The 19,669-nt window shown below is 35.5% G+C and overlaps 1 protein-coding gene across 2 annotated transcripts; it reads right to left on the bottom strand.

The window, feature by feature from the left end:
- Positions 1-19,667, bottom strand: LOC128243403 (uncharacterized). Of its 2 annotated transcripts, none has more exons than XM_052961172.1 (16): positions 19,552-19,667; positions 16,640-16,816; positions 13,787-14,020; positions 13,082-13,190; positions 11,518-11,660; positions 10,679-10,797; positions 9,788-9,922; positions 8,176-8,919; positions 7,599-7,746; positions 6,946-7,206; positions 6,340-6,534; positions 4,445-4,690; positions 3,556-3,740; positions 3,137-3,301; positions 2,624-2,825; positions 1-1,978 (listed from the first exon to the last, which is right to left on the bottom strand). In XM_052961172.1, coding segments are annotated over exons 1-16 (3,150 nt in total). In that variant the 5' UTR covers positions 19,553-19,667; the 3' UTR covers positions 1-1,892. The 2 variants fall into 2 exon arrangements, with proteins under 2 accessions (XP_052817132.1, XP_052817133.1); XM_052961173.1 differs by having other exon boundaries at positions 3,556-3,713.
- Positions 19,668-19,669: the final 2 nt, after the last annotated feature.

Genomic DNA, 19,669 nt, shown 5'->3' with positions numbered 1-19,669 from the left:
AAATTCAAACATTTTATTTTATTAAAGTCTTTGACTTGTCTACTTTGCATTATTGAATTGTACATATGGGCTACTGTTACGGCACGTGCATCAAATCAACATTTAACAAATGATGTTTGATAAACATTATCCCCCCTCCCCTCTGTGTGCCATGTTGTCAGGATGATTTAGACAATTGAATGAAATATGCATAGACCGAAATGAAAGCTGATTTGTCATTGACATTGCATGCCTATGAGGCAGTTTTAAGATTATGACCATTCAAAGTATGAGGACAGTAGGTACAGTTTCTAATCATGTTCAGTTGATGACTGATATTTGCAGATAAAAGTGTATCCTCTTAGCAGCAGGGAATAAGTAAATATGACGAAATTTGAATGATTTATATCTGTTATGACTCTGACCTTTGACTCTTTCACCTCAAAATCCATAGGGGTCATCAACTGGTCATCCTCAACCTAAATGTCAAGGGCCATGGGGGCAGGCATTGTCATTACACAGACAAGCTCTTTGTGTTCAAGGCCACTGTGACCTTGACCTTTGACCTGATGACCCCTAAAATCAATTGGAGTTATCTACTAGTCAGGCCCAACCCCAAAGTCAAGTTTGAGGGCCATGGGTGCAGGAATTGTCAAGTTAATACTCGGACAACCTTTTATTATTCAAGGTCACTGTTACCTTGACCTTTGGCCAGATGACCCCCAAAATCAATAGAGGTCATCTACTGGTCAAGCCCAACCTCCAAGTCTAGTTTAATGGCCATTGGTGCAGGCATTGTCGATTTATCACTTGAACAACTAAAACTGCTTTGTACATAGAAAGATTTTGAATGGTTAAACCTAATACAATATGTATAGTAACTGTGATTGTGTCCATAGGATACGGATGCTCCAACTTCTCACACGGCACACAGGAATGTTCTCACTAGTTCTAAATTTGTTTCAACCAGAATATGAAGGTCTATCAATTGAAAATTATTCAGTTACTCATATTTGCAAACAAAATAGTTTGAAATGCCTTTTTTTGTTCTAGAAGGGTCATCAACCTCCACCTAACTATGTGCAGCTGCAAACAAGACCCCAGGTGCGCAACTTCATCATCTCAACAACATTCCCCATGGTTTCAAGACTCTAGGTCAAATAGTTTTGCAGGTTTGAATGACACACAACTACGCATTATACTTGCCGATGGACCAGGGTCAATCATTTCACGTCTGTTTCCAGGGTAGAAACTAGCACTTGTGTCCTTTCTGGAAGGCCAATAGAACGTGCCCCTGGTGGAGATCCAACTAATGACCTCTTGGGTAAGAGATGGACACCTTAATCACTCGACCACTCTTACCCTCACAACTATTAGCCTATAAGTTGGCTATAACAGAACTAAAAAAACATTTGAAGACAAGTTAATACCTTAACATATAAACAATGAGATACTTTGAAAACGCAAAAATTCAAAAATTATTTTTTAAGATAAAATATTATTCTTCCCAATTATTTTGTTCAGGATTATATGTCACTATAACATTGACATAACAGTCCACAAGGAATTTACTGGATTAAACTAAAACAACTTTTTTTTATAAAATAATTGTTGATGTATTGAGTTTTAAAAGTCTCTCAGTACAGTCAGTAGAGAAATAAATGTATATCAGTCAAAATAAAAGTTGGAAAAAGTAACATATTTAATCAGTATAAGCACATGGATCCTGAGACACATATCAAAACTTCTGAGGACATTTATCAGAACTACATGTATACAATAACAACATCACATTTCAATGCTAAAGCTCAAAACTGTTAACTCTTTTGAAAGAGCTTTAAAGTTCATGATTCTAAAAAGGAGCATGAATAGTGCTTGGTATAAAAAAAATATATTTCATGTCCTCATAGAAGCTAGTTGCCATCTTCAGATTTATTAGTTCTTGAGCGCTTCAAAGGTGGTTTCTTCCTTTCTGGCAGTGTAGGAACTTCATTTGAGGCTAAATACAGTAAATTGATGTTTAATGTCAGAAATTATCAGGAAAATAAATTACAACAAGAGCTGTCACAGAGACAGCGAGCTCGACATTTCCACCGCTTTTCAGATTGCATAATTCTGTCAAAATGATTGATAGAGTTACCTCCTCCAGTGTACAGGTTGGGGCCATGATGGTGAACAAGTGTGCAAAGCTTCAAAGCCATATGTCAATGGACTTTGAAAATATTTGAGGTGGTACACAAACTTTAACATAAGTGGTAAAGCCCACCCTTGGGTGACTAGGATATAGCTCTCCTTATTCTTCAAATAGTCGAGCTAAAAATGCTTACTTGTATCATGATTCAAGAGCTGATAAAATATTCAATAAGCCAAAACTTCATATAATTACAATTTAAATAGGTTAAATGGTTTCTACACTTATTAGAGTGCTTATGAATTTCTTTCAATACTTATTCAACTAAAACAATATCCACAATTTTACTTGGATGCAACTCATCACACTTCCTATGTCCTATATCTTCTTTTAAATAAACATTTTTTTTTAATAAACTTTAGTAGGACAGAGATTTGTTTCCTTTATATCTCAAACTCTTCAATATCAAAGTATTCAACATAGAAAATCCTTGATATATTATCCCATACTTACTTTCAAACACGTTATCTTCAAGAGACACTGATTTCTCTATGTGCATCCTCTGAATCCGTGCCGACATACTCCCACTGCCTGACGAGAATGAGTCGCCCAAATCTGAGCTGCTGTGACCGTGCCCAGAATCGTGTCTGGATGGCATCCCGCCAAATCCCTCCACAAAGTTGTCCCTCTGCTCTTCTGTGAGATTTTCTAGTCCCTGGTAAAAACAATCAAACCAATAATTATTGGAACACCTAGAGATGTTGATCTGCATCCAAAACTCTTCATGACCTCTGCCTCCTTTCCACCTCCTTAACTGAAGAGCTTCACTACTATCTACTAATAAATCATTCAGTATGTTTATTTCCCAGTTGAGCTAAAATAGGAATATACTTGGTGTTCATCTGCCACCCCCATATTTTCACTACCTCATCTATCTTCTCTACCTCCTTTACTGAAGAGCTTCATAACCTTATCCTATCTACATGTAATTAATTCACATATAAGTTTATAATTCCCATGGAATACCTGGAGTTGTTGATCTGCTGCCCCAAACTCTTCACTACCTCCACTGCCTTCCCTACCTCCTTTACTGAATAACTTCATCAACATCTCCATGGGTGTCCACATCATCTCCCTAACAGCCTTCACTCGTGACTTTGCTACAGAGTCATATGCACCATTCTCTAGATCCTGAAAAATAACAGGGCTGAAGACTGAATTTGATTAGTGGTGTATGAGTGTACCTCAAACGGTTCTCATTCTACAGCCTCCAAGTTAATGATTACATGGTAAAGAAACCAAGCTTTAACGGGTCTTCAGCTTTTTACAAAATATTGATAATATAAACATCCTTCGCTATACTGTATCAAAGTACAATATCTGTAACCTTGTGGTCAAACTGTTCAACTACTAAAGCAATGACTTTCAAAACTATTAAAACAAACCTTATAGAATTTCTGAATCTTCCTTATCCTATCATTTTCCCCGGCGAGCTGGACAGTGGTCAGGTGGTCAGTCTTGATCTGCTTATAGAGTGGGTGGGACAGGGGTACACTTCCATCCCGCAGGTGGTGGTCAGTCAGTTCCAAAAAAGTATCACTTGCTGCAATCCAGTGTTCACTTGCATTAACTGGCAACAAAGAATGTCTTCGTTAAGAATATCTTATGCCAGAGGATGGTATGCTGCAAGTCTGGGGATCAAAGTACACATGAAGGATGAAGTCAGGTGCTCTACCAACTGAGCTAACCGGCCAGGATAACGCTAGTCAAAAACTGAACTATACGACCTATTTCTGCCTATAAGGGTTCAATTAACATTAAACCATAAGCTAGTTATATATATATCCCTTTCAATCTAATAATTGAAATAATATAGAGAGGTTATGAGAAAGTAACTGGGGTGGGAATAGAACCAGCAATCCTTAATAAGAGACCCAGAAATCTATACAACTAGACCACCTTTCACTATCTTGGAAAGTAAATAGTTTTGAAACAAAATCATCAAAAAAAACCTGGTAACAATGATCTTAACTTTTGACCACAGAGGTACCTACTGACTATGATAAATTTACAAATGTACAAACAAAGTTTGAAGGCTTTACACCAAGTCATTCAAAAGATTATAATTATTGATCGAAAATGAGAATAATCCCTTGTCTGCCATGCTTCAAAGGTGACACAAAAATTGTGAATCTGCAAGAAGTGCTCAATAATTGTAAAGATTGCGCAGGAAATAAATGTTTGACCAAGAAAACTAGAAGCAGACAACCACCTGCCCCATTAATTTTCAAAATCTGGATGAGAATCTAAAGTAACTTTTCTAACCTAACTTACATTTCTCCCCCTTTTCATTGAATCTGTTGCCTAGCAACATCCATATCCTGGCAACCTGGTATACACTCTCCGTGTATTTGAAGTGTGGAGGTTGCAGAATGCCCCTTCGTCGGTCAAGGACAAACTCTGCGTTCTTTTTCGCTTCATCAAGCAGACCTTTCTCGATAAGGATGTCAGCCAGAAGCTTGACTTTGGAGTAGTAGTTGTCGAGATAATCCAACTTAAGTTTCTCATCCAGGGATCTGCCTATCATATAATACAAAACTATCAATGTTTTTGAATACCTACAACACTTGTTTTATACTTTACATAACTGATAAGCATCTAAAAATCTTGTTGTTTTTATTAATGCAATATTAGGGTAAAGGTCATATTTATATACACTCTCAAAGTGGAACATTGCACCTTTTCTTGGTTGCTCTTTTTTAATCTATCAGACATCAGGAAACTAATAAATAAATATCTGGAATGTTTTCTTATATCAAACAAGATTATTTTAAAACCTTTTGACAGCAACTTTTATTGGGAGCTTATCAAATTTCCTTTTTTGGTTGAGTATACATTCCATGCGAAATTTTAAAAAAATGATATAACTATGCACTATACATACACATACATAAACTCAAAATAAGTTTTAATTATAAGCATATATTAAAAACAATTCCAGAATGATATTAAAATTAATAGCTGTTGAATTTTTGTTAAACAATGAATGCCATCACACCTGCTTACCCGTAATGTTGCTACTTACTTGTTGCTGAAAATATAGTGCCAACACAGATCTGATATTTTTATTGCACTCAACAAATACATCACATCAGAGTCAAAATAATAGATGCACTACCATCTTTCATCGTCTATTAAACACTTAACATTAATTCTGAGTTCTGTTGCGTAGATATTGCCAGTGCAGTGGTTAGCACACTTTCTCCTCACCAAGGCGACGCAGGTATGATTACAGGCCTTGGGTCATGTGAGTTTTAATATGGTCATCAAATCTGACTTAAGGATTTCCTCTGCGAACTTTAATTTCACAATAAAAGACGCTCACTGAATATCATGCCAACAAGAGTGATAAATAAAGCGTTGTAACAAAAGATGTATGTAAAACATGTATGCCCGCACTAATGGCAGCCAATTAGACATTTTACATCAAATGGCTGAGGGATAATAATAATAATGATCAACAATCCTTCCGAGTTTGAAGATCTTATTAACCAGTTCTAAACGTTGTTATGGGGCTTGATAAGTTATAAATGTCAGTAAAATGTACAAGTCCTCCTGACAGCAGTGATATAGTTGAATGGATCAAAATGATGCAAGCTTCACAGATAAAAAGATAGCAAGGTGTAACCAATATATGTTTACAATAGCATGACACTGGTCAATTTCTAGCAACTTTCAAGCAAAACATTTAAGTTATAAATCTTTGTATTTTTCTTTAAATACCTGTTTTCAAAGATAGCTATAACTGTGTTTAATCTGGTGACCTTAACCTTTGACCTAAAAATTAATACCGACTACAATAGGGATCTATAAGGGTCATGACCAAACTCCCGATGAAGATCAAATTGATTTGATTATATTGAGAGGACAAATTTTTGTGTCCAAGGTCACTGATGCCATGACCTTTGACCTGATTTCACAATCAATAGAGATAATCTCTGGTCCATAGGCCCAAGCATACTCTAGTTATCAATCATTCAAGGTTTTTGTGGTCAAGGCCACTGTGACCTTTGGCTTACTGAACTCAATAGATCTTAGTGTTCTCTGGTTATCAATCGGACAAGATTTGGTTTTCAGACTGACCAACATTTGCAAAGCAATAAACCCTTGCTTCATTGAAGGGATGCAAAATAAAAAAAATGATCTAGGAATTTGACCATGAGATTTACCTCTATGCAATTCTTTTGTTGCCTTCTCAAACAGCTGTGCCCGGATATCAGGATCACTGGTACTCTTGGCCTTGGCTATGTGGATCTCTGCCCAGTGTAGGTAGTAGGATGGGATATCCCAGTGTAACTCGGTGGCTAGGTCATCATGGCAAGACTGACTTGGGGGTTCAATCATTGCCTTTATCTTATTCAAACCTGTATTTTTGAAAATAACTGAAATTTTATGCCAATTAATAAAAAAAAAAAACATCATGCGAGTGCTCATCCAGTAAATTTCAGTTTTAGTTTATACTTTTTTTTTTAGATCGATTGTGACAAAAGCTATTAGCTTATAGAACCACACTCATTTCTGTGTTCTGGGTAGGAACCATTACTGGTGTCAATTTTGAGATGCCATGAAGGTTTTCTTTGAGGAATCTGAACTCACAACCTCTTTATTGATAGGTGAAAAACTGTACCACTAGACAACGCTCACTCAAAAATTTATTTTTACCTCTTTTACAATAATCAGATATCTAAAATATAGCAAAATTGTGCAAAATTACATTATTATATCACTTGATAGAATTCTATTATCGAGCAAGTTTTATTGATCAATAGACTCACCCTCATGAAGACACTGATCAGCCACGTCTAGGTTTCCTATGTCAATGTTGACCTGGGCAATGTAGCTCTTCACCTGGCAGACGAGCATGTTATATTCTGTCCCAAAGTCACGGTAATGCTCATAGAATGACAGGGAGAGGTTCAGGTGATTAAGGCCCTCATCAAATTTCAGCTGCTTCCATCGTACCAGGCCCTTCACTTTGTGAAACAAGGCGTGCACAATCGGCTCATAGAACGGGTCGCCATGTAGACCTCGCAGAGCTTAGTGTATAAATATAAGACCCAAGTTAAAAAATCTTTTAATGATTTTGTTTCAAAGCACACAGATTTGAGGCCAAAACCAAAATGATAAATACTGTTTACATAATCAATTCAATGCCGTTTATCAATAATCATGGTGTGGCCATGATTGGTAACCGCCTTTGAACCTTCAGAAAAAAAAGTTCACAGGGTCCAACTCTTGATGAGTTTTCCCTTGATGCCAATGGCATAAAGCAGGTAATAATTAGGTGGCTATGCCAAAATATTACTTTAATTCTTCCAAACAAATAAGCAAGCGACACTGACGACAAATGTTATGACAATACCACATGTACATAACACTGCTATTTCTGTTTTAACAATAAACAAGGTAAATGTTACTAGCATCATACATGGATATTTCCCATTTGTAATCCCATCGAGTATTTTCCCTGCAAGATCCGGTTGATCATGAAGCATCACAAACAAGTCCGCCTCTTCGACCATCCAGAATATGTAGGCAGCATTATTACCAACTTTCAATGCTCGTTTTGCTTCACTCTAGAAAAAAATAAACTTTGTTTTCCATTTATCAATATAAAAATGTTTATTCAACAAAAACCTACAGCTATACAATGTACAAAACGTTGCATTGTTCACTACCTTTCTGCCAAAGAAAATAAAAAGGTCAAAATGAAGATCAAGGGATGAAAGCCAAAACGTGAAATAAAACACCCCCAATTACTTTGTTGGCAAAGGTATGAACAACCATAAGTCTGATGATAGCCTTGAAGGGTTAGTTTATGTTTTCTTATATAGGATGAAAGATAGATGACACTAAAAGACAAACCAAACTTTTTTAGCACAACTCATGTCATCAAGTCAAAAAGTTTCAAAAGGAAGTAGCCTCATTATGGCGAATCCTTATTTTATATCACTTTTTAAATATAAGAGAGAAAATAATCAGAAAAAATAACAATCAAGATTCACCTCAAACATCCGTCTCTTCATTACATCTGATAACAGAATGTCAGCAAGATCGGAAACAAATTTCTTCTCCAGGAATGTTTTCCTTTTGAAGGACTTTGAATGGGTTTTTAAGTAGTGCGCCTCATCTGCCATTATTTTGTAAAACTGAGTAATATGAATCTTGTGTTTTTCCAGGATTTTCCTTCCTTTCCAATATGAAGTGTGCATCTTTTTCACAAGCTTACTTATGACACCTTCGTAATAATCAACAAATCTTTGTATGGCACATTTATGATGGTTTTGCAAGTCTCTTGTCATTTTCCACTCGGTCAGGTATTGATGAACCAAAGGATGGAGAGAATACAGATATTTCTCGGCCCTATTTTCTGTCCGTCCCTTCCCTGAAGGTTCAACCTCAACTTCCAGAAGATGAGATTCATGTAAAGCCTGTAAAAGACTTGTGCATTCCCGGCTGTTCTTTAGACCAATCACTTTCTGTGCAGATTTCATGTCAAAAGGTGATGACTGGAAGACAGTCAGACAAATCAGGGCCACTCTCGGAGGCTCCTTAAGGCAGTTTACTGCTTCTTGTATAATTTTATGTATGCCAACTCCTTTCGTTACATTTTTGTCAATGTTGAGATGAACAGCTAGCCTTTCAGGGGAGTATATACCGTTTTTCAGGAGTTCTGAGACAATGGTGATCGCCAGTGGAGAACATGCACATTTTCTTACTATCTCCGTGGCAATGTCATATTCTATGTCCTGGAAATAAATTTAAAAGAAACATGTGCTTGCAATTCTATAACAGGTCCACATGTTTTGATCCTTTGTGTATGTTGACAATTGAAAAGAAATATACATTGAACAATTCTAATATCATTCCATTGTAATAACTAGAACTGTAAGCCATAGGCTAACGAATACCCCCCACCCCTCCATGTCTAGGTTGTTTGCCCTGGAGTTAGGCCGGACAAAGCTAATTTTGCCTACAAGGGGAGATAACTCCAGTCAGGGTCATGTGACCTGTACCAAATTCACAGAGGCGAAAGTTTACAACATGGCCATTAATTTCTGAAAGTTTGATAAAGATTTGTTGAATAATAACAAAGATGAATCCCGGACAGGGCTTATTTTGCCTACTTTAACACATCAAGGGGAGATAACTCCAGTCAGGGTCATGTGACCTGTACCAAATTCACAGAGGCGAAAGTTTACAACATGGCCATTAATTTCTGAAAGTTTGATAAAGATTTGTTGAATAATAACAAAGATGAATCCCGGACAGGGCTTATTTTGCCTACTTTAACACATCAAGGGGAGATAACTCTGGTCAGGGTCATGTGACCCGTACCAATTTCACAGAGGCGCAAGTTTACATCATGGCCATTAATATCTGAAAGTTTGAAAAAGATTTGTTCAATAACGACAAAGATGAATCCCGGACAAAAAAAAAAACGGACAGACGGACAGACGGACAGACAGACAGACAGACAGACGGACAGACGGACAACCCGATTCCAGTATACCCCCCCCCCAAACTTTGTTTTGGGGGGTATAACAAATAGCCCCCTACCAAATAATCGATTAACTTTAATCATCATAAATTGTGAATGAACAAAAGAACATGTACCATGGTCGAGCATGTGTTGAGCAGCTTGATCCCGTCCTCCTCATCCAACGGTTTGAGAACACGTTCTTCTAGACTCTCATTGAGATGATCGCCGCACTGTAGTAGCTTGTCACGAGTTGTCATCAACAGTCGCACCTACATGTAAATAATGAAAGTGTTAAACAAGGTCACAATAACCTTGACAATTGATAGCGGCCATTTGCTGATCATGACCAACCTGCCTACCAAGATTGAAGCTTGATCCTTAGCCTAAAGGATCCCCAGTTAGTGGTCAGAAAACCATGTGGATGGACAGATATTCCCTACAATTACTGTATAACATCCTTTGGGGCCATATGAATCACAAGAAATATACAATGATTTTTTGTTGTGCCTTTTCTTATTGAGCAGTACAAAAAAAATCCTTTTGTTTTAAAGATAATCAAAGTTGTAATTTGATTGTGTCATTCAGATATTCATATTTTCAGTTTCGTTTTAATGACCAAAGCTGAACACTCTAGTGACCTAGTAAACCAGGCTTGTACATCAATTCCACCCCTCTCAGGCATAGTAGCATGTCTACAGGGTAAGAAATAACAGTGAACAGAGTTTTATCTCACCTTTGTCCTCCCAATTTCTTTAAAAAACTTGTGCAGGTCAGTTAGTGTGTCCATGAATGCATGTTTTTCATGCTGACTACCTAGGGTGGTGTCACAGTCAACCATGCATAGTAGCATGTATGCAGAGTCGGAAATCATAAATGTACAAAGTTTTATCTTACCGTTGACTGTCTGTCTATCTGTAGAAACTGGAGTAGGTCTGAAACTGTATTAAGGAATGTGTGTTTCTCAGACTGGCTCCCTAGGTTGTGGCCAAAGTAAAGCCTACAGAGTTGGAACAAATACAACTTACCTTTGTCCTTTTGTGTTCTTTAAAAAACTTGAGCAGTTCCCCGAGTGTGTTCATGAATGCGTGTTTCTCATAATGATTCCCCAGGGTGTGGTCACAGTCATCAAGGCACAACAGCATTTCTACAGGGTTGAAAACAGAATATCGGCATTGTATTATATGCATCACTCGGACAAATTAGTTCATAATTTTTAAAGTTTTCGATATTGTACAATAGATTTTACATAGTATGATTCTGCATTAAAATAATAGACAATCATGTGTTCTGTGAAGTGCCATCATTGTGCATTGTCTTTGTATGAAGGTGTTACATACCAACAATACAAATTGTTTAGATGGCAGTTTGATTGATAACGTTTACGTACAATATTTGTCTCTTCCTGACAGCAAATGCAATACAACAAGTAGTTGCTAAGATATCAACCTATGTGTTAGACCAGAATGAAGTAAAATAATAAAGGCCCATAATTTGCATTATATTCCAATAAGTTTTATCTTACTTAATGAATAAAGTAGGTTGGATAGTTGGATAGTTTGGAACTCATATCTAAAATTTTAATGCAATACATGATGTATTTCCTAAGATAAAACTTAAACATCATGCAAAACCTTAATCAATGTGTGACGCTGAAGCCGACACTAGGGTGAGTAGTATAGCTCTCCTTATTTTTGGAATAGGTGAGCTAAAAATCAAAGGCATTTGGCACAATCAAATAGCATTAATATTCCCTCCCATTAAATATTTGTGTATTCATATAAATCACTTGGTTTATTTACTGGTACATTATATGAAGTAAAGGTTTAAAATCTCAACAAAACTTCAGTGTTATGAAATGACTTACTGTCATCATTGTCATCATTTGTCTTTTCACAAATGAAGGTCTTTAAGAGATTCAATAGTTTAGGTAAGTTTGCTTCCTCTGGCGTATGAGCTCCGACTTTACTCAGCACTGACTTCCACACATCTTCTGTCCTCTTCTTATTCCTACACAAAAAAAAATAAACAGTCATCATTATTGGCTTAATTCAGAGGTTTTGAAGAAAGAATTTTATTTTTTTTGAAAGAAAAATATGCATATTTGAGTTTGAAATGACATACCCTTTAAATGATATACTAGTATAACATAAATACCTACTCTTAACCAAACTTGCTTTTTTTAAATTGTTAATTAAGTCATCTCTGGTCCCAAAATCACAAACATACTAAAGTCAAATCTCAATCAAAATCTTAACCCATTATACCACATAAAAGCATAGTATGATGCAAAATCTTGCATGTTCTTATACTATTTGAAAATGTTTTTTCTCATAGAATGTGTTGATAAAAAGATTTTGTCAATATTTCAAAGAAACTAATTTTAGGTCAAAATATACTTAAGTATTTTGTAAGGATACAGAATTGTACTCAAATACGTTTTTTGCTGTAGAATATTTTTCCCTTGGTATTCGACCAAAGGCTTTTATCAGCATCTATATTCTATGATAGAAATTATAATTGCTTATAAAAAACATATATGATTTTTAATAGATTTTGATGCTATGATAAAATGAGCTGAGCATGAGTTTGAGATTTGACTTAAATGTTTTTGTGATATTGGAATCCTGGTAAGATGAAGTCTTATTCTTTAATATATTCATGATTTCCTTTCCTGATTATACAGTATACAGAAAGTGCTGAACATATTTAAGTATATTGAAATCAAAAGGTTATATCACATTTTGCTCTTAGGATTTAGAAAGAAATAATCTATAATGAAATAAATCTTTATCACAAAAATAAACCTGGGAAAGAAATGTGTAACTTGGTGAAAATTTCCAATTAAGCAATTATTTTTTCCCATTAACTTGTTTCAAACATGCTCAGTGATATATTAACTATGACCAATAGAAATTGAGAAATGTTATATTACACATTTGTTTAATAGAAAAATATGTGATGGTTATATAAACAGTAAACAAGGTACAGCATGTGATAAAGTTATGTATAAAAAAGAAAATGAAATCATAGATGTATTTACATAACATGGGAAAACTAAAATAGTATTTACATGTTTAGTTGTACCAGTATTGTATGTATCAACCAGGGATGTCTCCTATTTTTTGTGAATGGGGCTGGGCCCCTGCAGAGGGTAATTCCATAAGAGAAATGAAACTATGAATAAACATAATACATTCTGAAATAATATCAAATAAAGGGGATTGTTGTGTCATAACAGAGAATGATTTATCATGACATAGAAACATAATATTGCAGGCAAAAATGTCTCTGTCTTGGCTGTTTTTTGTCTGATATGGTTTTGTAAACGAGCTAACATGAAGTGAAATTTTGATTATATATTTGCACTGGGGATTTGGCCAAAACAAACATGAGAAAAAACTGCCTGTGCTTCGCACGGTATTGTTTACCTTAGATCTACCTTGACCACAGACCAGTTGTGTTCTTCATGAAGAGTCCAGCAGATCTGGGTTGCCAGGCAACTCTTCCCTTGTCCACCCAGCCCACAAATACAAACACCTGTCGGAAAATGAATGGTATAAAAGGAGTCGCAAAATGAGTGTAAATATATCAAGATTATATCAACTTCACTGAAAGACTGATGCTGAATGCACTTCAAAAGTATGTGTTGTTGCTGTACTTTACTATCAATTTTACCATTTCTTTGAGAATAATCATAATATAAGGAGCTCCATGGCATTTCACTGTTTTATCAGTTGATATCAAATATTTTGTATCAATATGCAAAATCAACAACAAAAAGTCATATTATAATATTTGTCCAGTGCAATTGTGTTGTTTGTGAACCATCATATCGTAAAAATTATTAAATCAGATATGGGCTTACATTAATTTAAATAATTTCAACCAAATCGCAAGAACACTCATATCAAGGGGTGTAATTGATGATGATGATGATGATGATGATGATGATGATGATGATGATGATGATGATGATGATGATGATGATGATGATGATGACGATGATGGTGATAATGACGATGATGATGATGATGATGATGATGATGATGATGATGATGATGATGATGGTGATCATGACGATGATGATGATGATGACGATGATGACAATGATGATAACAAAGTAATATATTGACCTGTACTGCTTGAAGTCTCTGATATGAACACATCAAGAATGCTTTCAAGGTCTACTTGGCGCCCAACAAACACCTTGTTTGGAATTACCTCATAGCTCCTACAGTAGTTTTCTAAATCAATAATGTACTTCTGAACTCTAGCTGCCCATTCAATGCTTCCACTGTCTCCGTGAAGATTAAGACGTTTGAGACAGGCACACAAGACACTTGCAGAGTCAAGATCATTATGTGTTGCTGAAACACAAAAGGTTTTGAAAATTGTTAAATTAATTAGGTAAATAATATTATAAAGAAATATCAACAAGAAGGCCATAATGGCCCTAAATGGCTCACCTGAGTAAAAGCTCTTAATCTTCAGTTATTGTCAAATGTTGAAATGGTGAAGGTCATTCCAGCACATCATTGTTATTTGTTTTCAAAATTGTACACATAATCCTTATTTTATAGCTGTAGCTTCAAAATTAAGAAAGTAGTTTAAAAGCTCATCCGAGGACAACATTAATATTTGTTTTCAAAACTGTACACATTGTCCAAATGTTATTGCTTAAAATTCAAAAACTAGAAAATAAGTTAAAAAATTCAGATTAAGGTCATCCTAGGACAACATTGATAAAAAAATCAAAACTGAACACATGGTGAAATTTCTTTGCTGTAGCTTCCAAAAATAAGAAAGTAGGTCAAAAGGGGTTGGACCAGCTATGGTGCCAGGGGCATACTTTGAACAAACTTGGTAGAGGGCCATCAAATGATGCTATCATACAGTCTGCACAGCATACAGAATTTTCGTGATAAAATGGACACATACATCAGAGGCCTCTAGTCCTTGGGCCAATCCCAAAAGTCCTATGGTGACTCGTTTGTTCCCATCATCGGAGACAAATTTTCGAACGAGGTAAGACAAAAGATGACCCATGTCCATTGCAACTTACTGTAGACATCCCGAGTCAGTGAATTGAATGTGACAAGGATCCAAAGTTGTCAACATGCACCATGTATGACATGGAAATTGATAATCTGAATTCAAATAGAGCTTGTCTATCACTGGTGAAACAATTGAAACTTGTTTGTTGTCAGACTGTTTCAAAAAATACCAAAATCCCATACTTGATTCTCAAGAAACACCCTTTACATGTTTGATTGTGGGAGATGTGCGTAAGAGAATGCTTCATGCTGGTATAAAATCAACTGTTACTTTCTTGCGCCGGAAGTATTGGATACTGGCAATGCAGCCTTCTGTACAGTCCATGTTACAGACCTGCATTGTGTGCTGGAAGGTTACCTAATGGGAACTCCTTTCAAGCGCCAGATCCACCACCATTACCTAAAGTGCAAGTTGATGGCGTCAATCTATTCACAGTGACCAGAGTAGACTTTTCTGGTACACTTCATGTATGTGGGAAAGAAGGGCATGAAAAGAAAGCGTACATTTGTAGAAGATATTCACCTTTGCAGCAACACAAGCTGTGCATTTGGAACATATCCCAGATCTATCAACAGGGACATTCCTGCAAGCATTCCACCAATTCTGTAGCTGGAAGTTCCTTTCAGAGAATGATATGTCACGTATTTTAGAGCAGCAAAACCAGCTATGTGAACTAGTACAGTTGAGTGCAGTAAAAAACAACAACAAGGGGACAGAATGGCATTTTATTGTAAAACGTGCACAATGGTACCAAGGATGGTGGGAACCTCTGATTGGTTTGACCAAGACTGCAATCAAGAAGGTACTTGGTCAATCAACATCAGCTACCTTTGTCAGAGGTAGAGGCCGTAATGAATGACTGTTCACTAACTTACATCACTTCAGGAGAGGTAGAAACAGAGCCATCGACGCCATTATAATTGCTGTATGGAAGACGACTGACGAAGTTGCCTTATTCAGAAAACATTGAAATACCGGGACACAGCTGAAATAACTGGGAAAACATAAAAGAGGTGGGCGAGGATCAAGAAGGTTAATAGACAATTTCCGCATACAATGGAAGAATGAGTATTTACAATAACTGCATAAAGGGAGCATCACCTTGCTCCTGGCAAAAACCAGCAGACAATCAAAGTTAGCGACATGGTCCGGATCCATGACAAGACACCGAGGTCCTCACGGAAACTATCAGACGCTGAGGAGACCATAACCTGGATTCATCACAAAATTGACATTTAACAACCCACCTTATCATACAGCAGTATCCAATAGAAGTGCTGTGTGACACTGACAGTCTAAGCAACTAATATCATTCCATGCCCTGGAGTGTCATGCATTACATTTTGTGTTAAATTAACGTGCACTTACATTACGTGATGTTGCTGCTTTTGGACTTTACATCAACGTCACTGCAGTTGTAATATATATATGTGAGTTAAGTAAAAGGACCTAACATGACACTACGTGTTAGTTCTAACAAAGACATATTAATTGTTTCGTGAAGGATGCGCACGTTCGAAAGTTGCATCCAGGTGCCAAATCCTTGATATTCCCCTACTGTGCATGTGATAAACATATTGCAAAACATGAAACATCTAGGCATGTTAGGCATTACAAAACAAAGGTTTGTATCCTGCTTTCTAACCTACTCATTTTTTGCACCTGACTCTAATTTGGTTATTCATTATTACCAGCAGACAATTCTTGTTCTGATGATTTTGGTTGAAGAAATGATACTCAGGCACAATTTTACAAAAAAAAATGAAAAATATCCTGACCTACCTACCATATATTTTTTGGCACCGAAGTGAAATCGGAAAGAAAAAAATTGATTTTGTTTGGCCATATCTTATCTATCATAAGAGAGAGGTTTTGTGTAGATCATTGATTCATTACTTTTGTGTTCTATCTAGAATCTAGTTTTTCATTACCGATTCTATTTCTGAAAACAGAATCTGTATCAAAGTCATCTATGCCGTCCACAGATTCTCTATAGATCTGTACCAGATTTTGTCTGTCTTCATCAATTAGGTCATCCCAGATCTGTGTCACCAGGGAATCCCATGGATGAACTCGGTTGCCATGGAAGCCAACATGCTGGGCCATCACTGAAATGTATTCAAATATAATATACTATGATAGTGATACAGGCATCTTTGCATAAATTAAACTTTTAAAACATCCCGAAATTTATGCCTCAGGAATTGACTCATTGTTTAGCCTAAAATGATATATCAAACACAAACTGATTAAGCCCCAGAAATGTACCATTTCATAGATATTGTTAAACTTTTCTTGGGGGATTGGAGGAGTAACCCCCATCCCCAGTGCAAACATTTCAGTTCTGAGGTAGGGATGCATGTCAAAAGGTTGTGACCCAATGTTACACACACTCTGATGTCATTTCCTGGAATCGCCCCTGTTTATGTTATTATGACCAAATACACGTACGTACTGAGTGACAGTATATTTGAATATATAATACATGTAAGTAATGTCTTATTTAATACCTATATCTATGCATGCATCATTTACTTTTTTACTTTTAAAAACAGTTAAACTAAATGATTTCTTATTGTAACTGATTCAACTTAATTCTGTTGGGAACGAGACAAATCTGCCCCTTACCAATTCGGCCTACTACCAAATCAGCCCCTGAGACAAAATTTAAAAGAAATTTACTGTCAAATAACAATTTTTATCTAAATTTGAATTACCCTACCCCCATTTCAGAATTATTGATAAAAACGACATCACCCTAGACAAGAAAAAAACCTTTATTTCATTTATTTTTAAACTTTTTGATAATAATTTGGTATCAGAGTAACAAAAAATATATTTGCTTTCGGAAATAATACATTATTGATTACAACATCTGTCATCATCAAACATAATCAAACTGTACTAAAATAGCCATATGGTATTACAATTTAAACACACTGTTTTGATGCATAAAAAATTGAACCTTGACATTTAAAAGCAAAATCAACAAGTTCTAGAAATACTCATGACCTGGTCCTTATTGATAATTAATCTTAACCTTTTTGGAACATTATGCCAAAAAATCAGAATGTTTTACCGTCTAGTTTAAAAAAATATGGGCTTGAAATTCCCAAACACCTATTTCAGCCGTGACTGCAGGTAAGAAAATCTTCAAAGAAGCTAATATATTTGTGTAAAAATTATATTAATTACTTTTCAATGAAAATAATGTAAAAACTGTGAAATATGTAAGCTAATGCAAAAAAAATGAAAAAAAAATATTTGTGCTTCTAAATGAAAAAGATTTGTAGTCCTGTGCTTAACCACATAGGCTAAAGCATTAAAATTGAAGAATTTCAAGTGGAGGTTTTCATTAGGAATGTGCAACATTTATTAACATCAAATTTACTGTACCAACTGTCAACACTATATATCAACACCCATCTGCTGCATTAGATGGCACCCATATTCTTGAGGAATTGCTTATATTTGACCTTGTGTTGCCTAGAAGTAATCTCCTCTGGTGATGCCTATTAAAGTGACACTCTTATTCAATACATACACATGTATAACAAACATAAATTAAATCTTTAGCTTCTAACTAAATAATGCATTTATGGAAAATATTAAATTCTGATAACAAAATTGTAACCCTGTAATTAATAGCTGAAAAACGCACAAATATTAAATGATTGGTGAGTGCTAAAAGATTTAGAGCCATCTACTATCATCTTATAAGGTAGAAATACCATGTTTTCTGCACCTTTCTTTCAAATTAAACTTGGTATCCATCATAAGAATCATTGTTGTCTAAGAGTGCATCTTTAAGATGGTTATGAATAAATAAATAAAATAACAATTGATAGTGTATAAACCATATCACTTAAGTACCCTACCCTATTTGTCATTATAGAGAAAATTTTCGTGGCAAACAGTCTTATCTTTGGTGAATTGTCACATTCGAAATAAAGGTGTCTGGCGTTGGAATTTGTGGCCCTTTACACCTTTACAAGTTTATTCATCCACACTAAGGATACATGACAAAAAGAGCATGAGGACATCATATAACAGTTTTATTAGTTTGCCAAAATATCAACATTTAGTAAGTTTTGTATGACCTAGTTCACATTTTTTAATTTAAGGAACACAGTCAAACTTGAATCTCCTGCTGTGCATCTCCTGCTTATTGCACAGTAGGGGCCAATTTCATGATTATTTGTTATTTGTTTGCTCAGGGCCATTCAGGGTCCATTTCTATAATAAAACCTCCAAAACTGTTAAACTAGGCCTTTAAGAAAAAAAAGACACTAATTCATTCACACGTCTTTGAACATCTTGTTCACACCCACAACAAAAACCTTATTTTGTAAGGGGCCGAAATACCACTGTACAGAGGTAAAAATAAAATTAAAAATAAATTGTTAACATAAACTGGGACCAATAATAGTCCAAATAATTGGAACATGGACAGATTTTATACGATTTTTATATTATGGCAAAACTTTAATGGGTTATCCTGTGTTATATATTTGTCACATTGAATTAAATCTTTGTTAACACACGTATGTATCCAAAGCATTCTAATGATGTTGTGCTTTAGTATAGATATCATCACTAATACTTTGTTAATCAGTCTGTGTTATAACTTTATGAGATATTTGGTTTGTTACTATGACATATATATGCACGAATAAATATATCTATCTATCTATGGCAAAGAATCCCGTGTATTAGTATTAATACAAAAATAGGATTATAAATCCTACTGTACTGTACCCAAACATTGAACAGTTTTAAAAGTTCAGATAAGATATATATATATTAAAGCAACATTTCGCATATCATATGCATAAAACCGTACTCAGGATAATTCCCCAAATCAATGGTCCAAAACAGTGGCTAAAACCAACACAAATCGGATTTCCAAGAAAACATTTTCTACTTTCGGTTTAATAAGCTTCCGCGTTGCATGAGTTGTC

The sequence above is a fragment of the Mya arenaria genome, chromosome 8, assembly GCF_026914265.1.
Source record: "Mya arenaria isolate MELC-2E11 chromosome 8, ASM2691426v1".
In the NCBI taxonomy this organism is placed as follows: Eukaryota; Metazoa; Mollusca; class Bivalvia; order Myida; family Myidae; genus Mya; species Mya arenaria.
Note: the sequence above shows the minus strand (reverse complement) of the source record. Positions and strands in the feature narration are given on the sequence as shown.

Coding starts and splice junctions, on each gene's coding strand:
- LOC128243403 (XM_052961172.1), bottom strand. Junction 11,661..13,081: donor GTGGTCAAGGTAGATCTAAG/GTAAACAATACC, acceptor TTTTTTGTGTAG/GAATAAGAAGAGGACAGAAG. Junction 4,691..6,339: donor AACAAAAGAATTGCATAGAG/GTAAATCTCATG, acceptor ATTATATGATAG/GCAGATCCCTGGATGAGAAA.